This window comes from Gavialis gangeticus, unplaced genomic scaffold (genome assembly GCF_001723915.1).
Source record: "Gavialis gangeticus isolate Ggan-Ray unplaced genomic scaffold, GavGan_comp1, whole genome shotgun sequence".
Classification (NCBI taxonomy): domain Eukaryota; kingdom Metazoa; phylum Chordata; order Crocodylia; family Gavialidae; genus Gavialis; species Gavialis gangeticus.
The window spans coordinates 351,702-364,982 of NW_017729028.1; the positions used below are offsets into that span (position 1 = coordinate 351,702).

General features: G+C 40.7%; 1 protein-coding gene across 3 annotated transcripts in view; it reads right to left on the reverse strand.

Annotated features, from left to right (window-relative positions):
* TSSC1 (tumor suppressing subtransferable candidate 1) overlaps positions 1 to 13,281 on the reverse strand; it is a 231,770-nt gene that overhangs the window by 65,991 nt on the left and 152,498 nt on the right. For all 3 annotated transcript variants that reach the window (XM_019520704.1, XM_019520706.1, XM_019520705.1), the window contains one exon: positions 568 to 704. In XM_019520704.1, the coding sequence (XP_019376249.1) occupies positions 568 to 704 (137 nt within the window). The remainder of the gene's footprint in view (positions 1 to 567; positions 705 to 13,281) is intronic.

The following is a 13,281-nucleotide window of genomic DNA, read 5'->3' on the forward strand; positions in this document are numbered from 1 at the left end:
AAGAAGTCCCTTATTTTGTATATTTGAAAGGTTTTATTTGTCTTTGGTCATACTTTTTTTTTTAAATAAATCCAGGATTATGTAAAACTAGCATGTTAGAATCTTAGATACTATCATTATTAAAATCATAAAAGTAAAACTTTAGCTTATATCTAAAGATTTAAATCACCTTTAAATAATGCAGTAAGGAAGCAACCATTAGTTCAGGCAGTTTGATTTAAATACTGATTTTCAAGTTTAATTACAGAGCAGTTCAGCTTAAGTAATGCCTAGACTGTGTACTGAACCAACAAATTGCAGTCACTGCATAGTTCCTCAATAACTCAATATGCAAGTCAGATTTGGTGCTTAGAAAAAAAGAGAAAACTTTTTTATTAAAGTTACATATTATATTATGTTATTGTTATATTATTGCTTATTATATTATGTTATTATTGCATTATTATATTATGTTATTATGCAATCTAAACCCATTCATTAACTATGTAACCATATTATTTTCAATTTTTAATACAAACGTTAAGGAAAAAATACCTCTTTAAGACCAAAGGAGCATTTTTTCATTACCTCATGCTTCGTGTATCCCATCCTCGAATGGTAGTGTCATTGGCTGTTGCAACTTGTGTGCAGTTGTGATGTGGGCTCCATCGTCCAGAAGTAAATTTTAACTGCCCTTTCCCTTCCAATGCAGCAGAATTAGAGAGCTGTATATTTGGGAAAAAAACGTGGTATTTACATGTAGTGCTAAAATAGAACTAATCCCAACATAGAAAAAAATTGCATGCTGACCTATTGCTGTAGACAGCAGCATGTAGGACACAGGTTCTAGGAAAAGAAAAGAAAGAGAAAAAGAAAAGCACATATACCACTCTACACCATCACACCTTAAAATATTCCAAGCTTGTTTTGCAGCCTACACAATATGAAGAAAATTAAATTCTTCAGATAACTTGTTACAACTTCACAAAGGTAATATGGAAGTACTCAGACTGAATATGGCACAAAGGGCAAATTTACACATCCATTCAGTTTCATGAAACAGGGTAAAATTTACACTATATACATTACTCAGCATTGGCTTATTTCCTTTGTCTCCAAGAATGAACCCAAAGCACCAGTGGGTAACAAATAAAGATGGCAGACCTTCTAAAAATCTTGGCTCATTAGGCCATGTCACTGGTGATCAACATTTTGGCCTTGCGGGCCAGGTGATGGCATAGGGCCAGTCTGCAAAGGTGCAATCTGATGTACAGCTCTAGACCCAGGTGTTGAATCTGGCCCAATACACTGCCCTGACTGCATGCCAGGATCCATTTCTGGAGCAACCACACATGCTGACATGATCTGGCACATGGGGTCACATCTTCTGGCCTGAAGGACCCTGCTAGGGGTCTGGAAGTTTGGCAGCAGGGGTGCGGTGGTAATGTTACTTGCCAAGGCTTTGGAACACTCACTGCTCCCCTACCATCAAATTTCTAGACCTATGGGAAACCCCAGGGAGCAGGTGACAAGGCCCCATGAGCCAGAAGTTGAGTACCACCAGCCTATGACTCTTGTTTATACAAAAGATGATAAAATGTTTCAACGTGAAAGTCCTAGAAGCCTAAGAATTTATACCCTTGTATATGCTTCTCACATTTTTAAACAACATGAAACATACTTTGTAACTGAGTTTAAAAACATTTGCACCTCAACTAATATAAGCATTTCAGACATTGGAAAACTGTACCTGGTTTCTAAACTATTAACTTTAAGTGCCCTAATGAAGAAATGCTTCTGGCTGAATTACAGCATAAACTTTTTCTAAATACAGGAGGTGCACATGATTATCAAATTAGGCTTGCACTTAATCTTTTGTGTTATCTTTCTTCCATATTTTGCTGTTGTTGCTGCTGTAATTTAGAGAAATTGAATGGTCATAGGTATGTCAATTTTGATTAAACCCACAGTGCAATACTATTGGTAAACTTAATGAGTCATTCCAACCTTTGTTATAAATATTTAAAAATTACAGAAATAGGGACAGTGTAAAAACCAAGAAGTGGGAGAAAGTAATGGGAGAAAGATGACACAGAAGTCTAAACCAATTTCCATATGATTAAGTAAGGAAATTAAAGATGGAAGAGTCTTATTTGGTCATTTAGCTCATTGCCCCGCAATGCATTCTCTAGAATTTTATATTACACACGCTATAAGCTTTCAGGGTTTACAATTTTTTTGTCAAATTTTCAGTCCAAATTTCTATCACTCAACTTTATCTTATTATATTTCCATCTCAATCATAACATACATACCATTATGCTCATATATTTTTAAGTTCCCCTCTTTCATGGGACATGCTGAAGTATCAGAGATTATTATTTTATGTCTGAAAAGCCATTCAGATATTCTGGATAGAAAAATATAATTACCTTATAATAAATACCTTATTACTTCAAGTGGACCTACCAACATGATATCTCAATAACATTCTTAGAAAAAAAATCACTGAATCCCATTATTCAGATCTAAGCATTTTTAAGGCAGATTTAAGCAGATTTAAGGCAGAATTAAGTATGAAAAGGCATTTCCTTGAGGCCAAGTTGTCATATTCTGAAACAAGGTAATGTAGAGAAGTCTAAACAACCATAGTTGAGCTGTTCAACTATGTGGTTAACTGAACAATATTGTTCCAGAACTTACTGGGGAATTGAAGTTTGTTCAGCACAATGGCTTAAAAATCAACCTTTTAGACAAATCTTAGAAAATCCTCAGATTTCAATGTGTCATCCTCCATAAAAAAAAGTTCACACTTTTATAGTATTCAAAGTGGAATAACATTCAGAATGGATACCTTTATAGCATTCAGAATGGAAATCCTACTTAGCATATAAAGGTCATTAGAGGATGGCTTCCCAGCAAATTCAGTAAAAGGAAAGCTTTTTACTAATTCATTGAATTTTTTTCTCAAGGATATCTAATGAATCAAAAGTTTACTGCTACAAGCTTACACTTTTTGTAATCAGCACAATGACTTAAAACTGATGACCCCACTCAGCAATACAAATCACTTGTCCAGTAAACCTGGCAGTAGATACTTTGTCTATTACCATGATTTGCATAACCATGGTCTCTCTGGATCCAGGTTAACAGGGATGCATCTATTTCATATAAGTTTTTAGTCATTTGTGGATGGCAGAGCTTATATCCTAATTACTATTTCCTATGTTTTAACTGTCGTACAAGCTGAAGGAGGTATGGAGTGATGTTGACAAGAGGAAAGACACCTGGGGCATTTATACACGTGCTCTGGGAATGGAGGGGTCTCTGGGAGCCAGTTTAATTAAAGAGCACAGAGTGTCACAGTATCAGTGTCCCGGGGCTGAAAAATGGCAGCAGGGGTGCTTCAACTAAAGCTGGTCAAATGAGCTTTAGTTAAAGCCCCCTGCCACCATTTTCCAGCACAGGGATGCCGATACAAGTGATGTTAGAGTCTGCTAGAGCACAGTAATTACCACGCTCCAGCAGACTCTCTTAATCGCATAATTACAGTGCGTCAGAGCAGCCTTGCTGCATGTATATAAGCACCCCTTGGCCCCAAAAGATTGCCTAACTTCTCTCCCATCTATTGAGTTGATCCATTAAAAGATCCACCTTCTTGCCTCTCATAAAAGCTGAAGTTCTTCTATTCCATGGGAATGATAATCTTTGGCAAGTGACTTACTAACATGCCAGTCTTGGGAAGGTGCAAGGAGCAGGGAAGAAAAGGCAGTTTTAGACTGAACATCACTACTACTCCTGCTCCCAGAATCATTTCTAGCAGTGGAAAATTTCTATCACTATAAATAATTGTTTATACATTTCATGTTTGAGGTTTATTACATGTCATGTTTGGGGTTTAGTCTCATCCATACACAAACACAAAACCTGAGCAGACCATTAAAAAAGACACTAAATGTATTTGGTAACTGTCTCAGGGCACTAAGGTGCCTGGTCCTCTTAGAGCAGAGATTGCCCGGGGAGAGAGCACAGAGCCAGATAAAAACATGGGTGCAGGTTGCCATGACAACTGGTTAATGAGGGAATTGGCAGCACCTGCAACTGGTCAGCTGGCCAGAGGCAGGGCCCTAGGCCCATATAAACCATAGGGCTGGGACCAGGCAATTGGTTCTCTACCAGCAGCCAAAGGGGAAGGAAGGGCCCAGAGATGTGGTAGCTGGCAGATACGCTACCCTTAGAACAAAGGGGACACCAAGAGCCCATAAGGCATCCTTGCCTACTAGACACTGAGCCTCAGAGAGGGAGTTTCACTCTTCTAAAGGGGCAGAGCATGACGTGAGTTTTGCATTACATTACAGCCTAGGGACTCATGGATGTTGGCTGTTTGTGTGCTGTCTGATAACATCGGGGGTTTGGGTGTGACTATTTGGGGAAGGATGAGGCCTCATTGGGGGCCCACTACAGCATGGGGAGCCCAACGCCCAGGGGCGCTGTGAGAGAGAGAAGGAACCACTGTGCTCCAAAGTACACGGGCTAAACAAAGGCTCAGCGACCTCAGGTCCACAGCCCCAAGGAGCCCGGCAGAAATCTCCCCTACCCATGTGTTTCAGGAGGAGAGGGGCAGAGAACTCCCACGCCAATATAAAGAAGAGCCCAGGACAGGAAAAGAGGAAAAGCACAAAACTGGAAGGAGGAGGAGGAGGAGCGAGCTGACACACGCTGCAGGGAACTCTAAAAGCAACGTGGAGGGCTGGTAGGAGACTCTTGCAGAGAGTAAGTCCCACAGCAGGGACTTAGAGCCAAGACTACTGACCCCATGGGTCACAGAACTGTTTGTTTACACGAGGGGAGCTGGTGAAGCCCGGCAGAGAGAATGGTTCCGTAATACCCCTAATAGAGGGGCACTATAGACTTTCGCGGTACCATAATGCATGTAAAAGTGGCACAAGCCAATAAGATGGTGTCATAGATGGACTTAAGGTGCTAAAAGGAATCATGGCAATCTCCACAAGAGGCTCTGAGAGAGGGAGAGAGCCACCAAAGAGGGACTGACCACACGAAGGTCAATTTTTGTTTGGAGCTTGGCTGCAAACAGCAGGAACAACAACACAGGCCATGAGAGCCTTCTTTGTTTTCTTGTTTTTTTTCCTGTCTTTTGTTGTTTGTTTTGATTGGAACTGAGGAGATGTGGCAGGACCAACTGGCTGGTCAGAACCCGGTGGAATGGGCGAGGGTGTAGGGCTGCCGGAGCCCTCAGGAACGTAGGACCCTGCAGGACGACAGTGAGACTACTAATTGGACTACATGTACAGGTAATGAACCAACTCCTTTAACATCAAGTCGTGGCAGAAGAAATGTGGGCATGTAGATCACCAACTAGAATCAAGAACACCCTAGTCGAGCGGCAGGCAGTGTCCTACAGGTCTACAAGTGACTGCAATACTTGACAGGTGCAGAGACAGGGTTGTGAAGAGCCTGGCGAGGACAAGGGGCCGAATTATAATGAGGCCTAGGCAAGACAATGCCAGTATCATCTCCGCGGCTTGGGCTGCAGTGTAGGGGAGGAACAGGGCTGCAGACAGCGCCCCCTGACATCAGGGCAAGAAATGGGCAGCCTCCCGCTTAATTAACATCAAGGTGTGGCAAGTGAGAAGGCGGGCAGCTAGCCCAGAAACAGGTTGGAGGACCACAGGAAAATCGGCCCCAAGAAGGCCTCCTGTTACAGTAACCAGACTTAAGCAAATAAGGTTAGATAAATAGAGGGAAAATAGAAGGATAAATGTGAACCAAATCACACATTTCTTTATCATCTTTTCATTAATAGTCCCTGGATGGAATAGGAAAGCTTCTGAGTATCCTGTGTCCAATAAACAAATTAGTTTTGGTCTTTTTCAGCTCTAGGGAAGATTTTTCTCAGTTCAGCATACATTTTAAAACAGAGGCCTTATTTCAACCTTTGTAAGTGTTACATAGGGGGTTTTTTTGTTACCAAAGAACCCCTTCAGATGTTTAACAAGATGATGGGAGTAGGCCATCTCTATGAACCACACTTAATTTCTATTTGTAATATGATAAAAGAACTGTGCACATGCAGGATTTGTCAAGTTATCCCAGTCTTTCCCACATAATCCTTAAATAAGGCCTATGGGTAAAATGTATCTTTTCCCAAATGGGAGAACACATTTCTATGGTTCAGTCAGACTCTAGACCTATTCATGGCAGCTTTCCTTGCAGTTTAAGAAGTTATTTGAAACAAATATTTGTTCACCTTTCGAGGCTCAAGCCCACTTCTAGACCTCCTATTCCATTACCATTTATACCATGTCAATCAGTGCATGCACGCATGCACATCTGTGAACATGCACACTTGCCTGTGTGCATGCATGCATGTGCACACACACAGAGTCAAAAAGCAAGTTTTTTATGAGCAGCAACTAGCTGAAAGAATTAATCTCTCTCCCCCTTCTCTGACCCTCTGTCAAATCCTGGAACAGAAGAAACCTCCTATGCACCCATGAAAAAAGCTTGTGCAAAACAAATATGTTGCTAGGAAAGGCAAATATAATTTTAAAAAATTGCCTCATTTTCCCCTGGGCTTGAAGGCATAAAGAGGAAGATAGCTGTCCTTCCTTTCTTCATTTACTCCTTCTCCATTTCTGAAGAAAAAAGAATTGCTATTGGAGAAGGAACAGAAGATAGAAGGTATTAACAGCTGAGCTAAATGCCCTACATTTCCAGTAGTGACTAAAGACCGAGTAGACTAAGGCCTTACATAGTGCAACATTTAGACTCTTGCTCCTTCAAAGACAACAAACAGCTGAGAGGAAGAAATCCATGAGATTCAGAAAAAGGAATAATGATGCCATATTGTCACACATCATCAAACAAAGCTCCTGTCGTGAACCCTGCAATATTTTGAGGTATTCAGTGGATGCCATATGTTTTCTTGCTTTCTTTTTACTTATATGACGTGTAGTTTTTACAGATATGTGGGGTTAAGCTGCATTCAGCTGTATCATCCTTATTTTTATATGCATTGTGGTATTTAACATAAAGTAAATTCCTTATACATTATAATAGGGCCAAGATTACATGATATAGCAATGATTTTCAGGTGACACTCCCTAAACAGTGACTTTTTTCATACCTGGGGGAGGGTCAAAGCCTAATGTCTAAATGTCTTAAGAGGAATAGTCACTGGTAATTAGGATCTAGCATAGGTATTAAATAGTCAAGCAAACAGACCCTTGCAGACATGCTCTAAGGCACATGAGCAGGGATCTTAGTTTTCTCTGATAAAAAAAAAAAAACAATTGCCAATTTTCGGGTGAAATCAAAGTAACCCAAAATCCACATTTTCCCATGATAAAAATGAAGCACTACTTATATATATTAGTGGTGTTTCATTTTTATCATGGGAAAATGTGGATTTTGGGTTACTTTTTTAAAACTGAAAATTGGGGGGTTTTTTTTAAATCAGAGAAAATCAGGATCCCTGCCCATGAGACGGCTCCTCCAGACAAAGATGAGTTTAAACCTTAAAAGAAGAGACCCTAGCAGGAAAATAACTTGAAAACAGGCTATCCAAATAATGACATTTATTACAGTGGGGAAATTAAGTGACAGACTATCTTTTAATTATATGTGAAAGGATGCAAATATTTTCCTGGTCATAAGTAGATCAGGGAGTCCTTCTGGTCTGATAAACATACATACTTGGGGAGCAGGGAGTTATATGCAAAGTAAGGGTTAACCAAAAACCTAATGGATCATGTGTGTCAAGAGTCAGGTAAGAAATCATATTTAAGCCTTGCCAGAAAAGCAAGGATTCATATAAAGCTTTCTGGGCATAAGGTGCTTTGGTGCCTCAGCTAGCATGTTGAGTAGAGGCTGCATTGTTGGGTTTAAGATGCAGGGTAAAATCAGATTATTGTTCTAATATTTTCTTGTGTTTGTTCATTCTTATACCTCTATCTGTACCTCAACATATAATTCCTGATTTCTTATGTTTGCTCTTGTTTTTATAAGAACAAGCTTGTTATCTTTTATAATAAACTTACTGTCAGTGATAACAGTAACCTCAAAGCATTTGACCATATAGGCAAGTCTCTTCAAAGGAAGTGGGGTATCTTTCTTTTCTGAGCACATGACTGAACAAAAATGTGATTCTTCTAGCTGGAAAAATACCCTTTTCTAAGAGCTGGCAAGACCCGGGTGAGATGGGTGGCACAGGCCAAGGAGTTGGTTCCTGGCACATCTCAGTGGTCAAGCAGCACATGGGGGAGAGGTTTAGGGTTGAAGGATACCCCTCAAGGTGTGAGAAGACTCTGGAAGTGCCTCTCAAAGGTGCACCAGGCTGTGTCTGGGGTCAGGGTGCATCACAGTCCCACACCTCACAGTAGCAAAAGTTACTTTCTTATTTTTACAAATGTATTGTATATAAACTGGATGATGGAGGTTTTTTAGTGTGTTAAAGACCAATGGAAATAATATTCCTGTGTTGTGCAAGAACTCATATAGATTCCAGGAGAAAGATGCAGAACCAAATGAAACCTAAAAAGAGCTTGGATGACACATTATAGACCAATTTTGGCCAAGCACTTAAGTATGTGCCTATCTACTTTGTTGGATCAGGACTTAAACTTCCTGATGTACAAACAAATATAAAAGAAAAACACCATGATTAGCTATAAAGGAATAGTGATCTGCGAGATGAAAGAGAAGGTTCTGGGAAACTTGTAGGGCATTGCATGATCCACACAGACTTGTGTATTTTAATAGTCCTAAGGGAAAGAAGCATTTCACAGAAAGAAAATAACTTCAGCTTAAAAGAGTCTGTCTTAGTTTTTAAGGATAGGCTTGAGCATTTTCAACTGTGAAAATATCTGGCCATTTTATCAGGACTCAGATTCAGATAATCAAAGAAAGAGAGAGGTTTCATTTTTGAGGAAAAGTTTGAAGGAATTAGAGGTTTCATGTTTTGCTAAAAGTTTTGCCTTGTTAAGGGCAGAACTGAAAAGAGAAGGGAGATATCCTATTCTTAAATCAATATGAAATGAGAAGCCAGACTCCATAAACAAATACATACTATCCTTACACATTATATAAAACACTTACCTAAAAGTTATAATTGGAAAAATAAAATAGATTGTTGCTTTAGCAGAGCACCTGCAGTGCCTGCCACTTTAAGGTTTCTAGTTGGCAGTGGAGCAGCCAGCAGGTGGGTGCTAGCCTCATCAAGGCTAGCACATGACCCTAGGAGGATTTGGGGATTGGCAAAAGGGACAGAGCAGCCTCCATATTAACCCAGGCCCTCAGAGAATAAAGCAGCAATCAGTGCTGAGCAGGCCAGGAGGCAACATCAGGCTGAGCTACTCCTGGAACATCTTGGAGGTACAGGCAGGAGCTATAGGGATGGTTTCGAGGGTCCTGGTCCTGGGCATGACCTGAAACTCCACCCTGCCAGGGAAGGGTGGCCTGGTGGGACTCCCTGTGGTGGGGGAGTCCCCAGGAAATGCCAGGGCAGTTACCTCCCTGGTGAAAGGTGAGAAGGGGTGCGTTATAACCCCAGCCCCTGCCTATGGGTGTCAGGGCTGCCTGAGCCCAGTGTAGGGGCCAGGCATAGCAGCAGCCACCTGAGCCTACAGGGTGAAAGACCCCAGTGCAGGGGGCCAGGCATGGCAGCAGCCACCTGACCCCCACTGAGTGAAAGACCTCAGCAGCCTAGTGAGGGGCCGGGAGTATGAAGCGGCCTAGCTTAGAATGGTAAAGATGAGTGGCCCCAGTGAGGGGCAGAACCACTGACTTGGGGAAACAGATATATCAGATGAGATAATATGGAAATACCAGATGTGGCAGAAATACTGGAACTGACAATATGGAAATACTGGATGTGACACAGAAACAGCTGTGAGCCATGGGACACATGTAAGGGGAGGTCAGAGTGTATACTTAAGCCTTTGTTATAAGGAGGTTGAGCAATGGGCAGCCTTCCGCCCTCAAAGTAACATTCATATTATTTTCATCAAGGCGTGGCAAACGAGTGAGGCAGGGGTGTAGCCCAGAACAGGCAGGTGGCCGGCACTGAGACCTGGCCCTGAAAGGCCAGCCTGTTAGTTGCAAAACTAATACAGTCTTGAAACCAAATGGAATTTGATAGAAGTTTTAAGTTGACTGGCCATCAGTAGCACTATCTAGCAGCAAGAGCATCCGAGTGGGGAAAAACAGGTCTTAGTTTTGTGATGTTTGTTTTTTTTAATAATGGAAAACTCAGGGTAGATAAAAACAGGTGATTTAAAAAAATTAATAACTTTCTAAAAATAATAAATTGTTCAAATTTCATTTTAAATTATGATAAAGCTAGGCCAAAGCTCAAACTGAATATTATATAGTCAAATAATAAAAATTAAACTAAAACTATATGAAGGAATGTGTGTTTCCTAGGCTGTGCAAAGCTTTGGATCATGATTCCGATTCTGAGATGATTCAGACAATTCAGAGGCAGAATCTATGAATCCGAATTGAATCACGAGAAGCTTTAGGCTTTCCGAATAGATTCAGAGCTTCCGAATCAATTCAGAGATTTGGCCATAGGGTATAATGGGGAATCAATGAAATATCTATAACTTTGTTGTTTTTTGGCTGATTCAGATGAAACTTGCCAAAACACACCAAAAACAACAAAGTTATAGATATTTCATTGATTTCCCCATTATACCCTATGGCCGAATCTCTGAATCAGCTCCGAATCATTTCCAAATCGAATCAGCCAAATTGAATAGTTGCCTATTCGCACAGGCCTAGTGCTTACTGCTTACATTTTAAGGAAAGTTGCACCAATTATCTGTTGAATAATCACTGGCTAAAAGACTGGTAATAAAGCTTGCTAAAGTACTAAACCAGCTTTTGAGAGCAGTAGCTTCTCTCATACATTTTCAGAGGCCATAATTTTCTTTGTTCTGGATTATTCAATTAACTCCATTCAATGACCAACTGAAATTTTCACTCAAAGTAAAGAAACTGATTAGAACCTGATAAAATCAAGAATGAAAGGAAGGAATAAGTCTACCTACTAATAAACTAGGTATGAAAAGATAAGCTGTACTAACTCTAAAATTTTGAAGAACTAGATAATCTGAAACAATTAATTCAGTTCTCATTATGAAGAATGCTACTTTTGTTCAGCATACTTTACTTATAAAACTCTAAACAAACTCACTCCACCCACCCCAACATGGTCAGCAGTGACCTGTAGTGAAAAATAAAATAAAAATGATAACTTGGATCAAAGTTTGTGTTTCTTGATTTTAAATCATGATTAATATCGTAATTTAAATTGATCCACTCTGTATCCTGTGTAAGCTCATCAAGTCACTGAATTTCTGTCCCTCAGCTTTCCCAATGACAAAACAAAGAAGTACAAAGTACTTGTCTAAATGTATGAAAATAAAGATTGAGGAAAACTATATAAAAGTGGTAAAGCAAAAACCACTGGCTTTGCTTTGAACTGTGAAATATCTGATGCATACTACATCAGCTCACACTTGGGAATAATTTGAAAAAAACAAAATAAATAGGAATCTGAAAATAACTCTTGCTTAGAGAATGGGAAAAAATGCCCTTGGACCTCTCTTTCCACTTAATGAATTTTTATAACATTTATCTTACTAACTTCTATAGTACCTATCTCTACATCAGCTAGGCACTTTAAATTATAGACAATAAACCACAAAACAAGAACAAAATAAGAACAGTTAATCAAATGCTAATAAATAAGGTCTTGAATCTTGCCCTGCAGGTTGATAGACAAACTGAGGGAATTTCCAGTAGAGAAAAGTCTAAGCACAGGGCCCAAAAATTGGAAGCCTTGATGCCATATATGAGGCATTCAACTACAGAACCAGCTTGCACAGATTTTTCTTCTTCTTCTTCTTATTATTATTATTATTATTTCCTTTACAAAGTATAAGACATGGGAGGGTATGAAGTCCTAAAATATTGTGGTCTTAAAGATGACCATCTGGCACAAGTGCATTCACAGCATTAAATAGAAAATGAACCGAGATACTTAAAGCAGAAAGTATTTTTTGTTTTCTGTTTTCTCTCTCACATTTGCGCTCATCTTCAGGAAACAGGCAACTACCTTCTGTATTAGTTAGAGACTAAATAGATTTCTGGAAAACTCTAAGCAGAACCCATTGTAACAGCCAACAAAGTTTTGGAAGGCTATTGTCAGGTGCATGTTAGAAAAGGATCACTACTTTTTTTTCCTTACTGTAGGCAGAAATATAGGAGAGGAAAGTGAAAAAGGATGTCTTTGACCTCTATCTTCACAGGCAAGGTCAGCTCCCAGACTACTGCACCTGGCACCACAGTTTGGGGAGAAGGTGAGTAGCCAACAGTGGCAAAAGAACAGGCTAGGGACTACATAGAAAAGCTGGGCATATACAAGTCCATGGGTCCAGATGGGATGCACCTGAGGGTGCTGATGTGATTACAGAGCTGCTGGTCATTATTAGGAGAGGTCCCGGATGACTGGACAAAGGCAAACATAGTGCCCATATTTAAGAAAGGAGAAAAAGGAGGATCCAGGGAACTATAGACTGGTCAGCCTCACCTCAGTCCCTGGAAAAATCATGGGGCAGATCCTCAAGAAATCAATTGCTAAGCACTTGGAGGAGAAGAAGGTGATGAGGAACAGGCATCATGGATTCACCAAGGCAAGTCATGCCTGACCAACACGATTGCCTTCTATAGCAAGATGACTAGCTCTGGATGCAGGGAGACCAGTGGATGTGGTACCTTGATTTTTAGCAAGGCTTTTGATACAGTCTTCCACAACATTCTTGCACGCAAGCTCAGGAAGTATGGGCTGGATGAATGGACTGTAAGATGGATAGAAAACTGGCTGGAGCATCAGGCTCAGAGGGTAATGACCTGTAATCAGTGGCTTGATGTCTAGGTGGCAACCACTATCAGGTGGAGTGCTGCACTCAGTTCTGGGCACCGCACTTCAAGAGGGATGTGGACAACATGGAGAGGGTCCAGAGGAGGCCACTCGCATTATCAGGGGGCAGCAGGGCAGGCCCTACGAGGAGAGGCTATGGGACCTGAACCTGTTCAGCCTCCACAAGAGAAGGCTGAGGGGGGATCTAGTGGCCTGTTACAAACTAGTCAGAGGGGACCAGCAGGGATTGGGGGAGTCCCTGTTCCCCTGAGCGCTACCAGCAGTGACTAGAAATAACAGTCACAAGCTGGCAGAGGGTAGATTCAGACTAGACATCAGGAGGTGCTACTTCACTG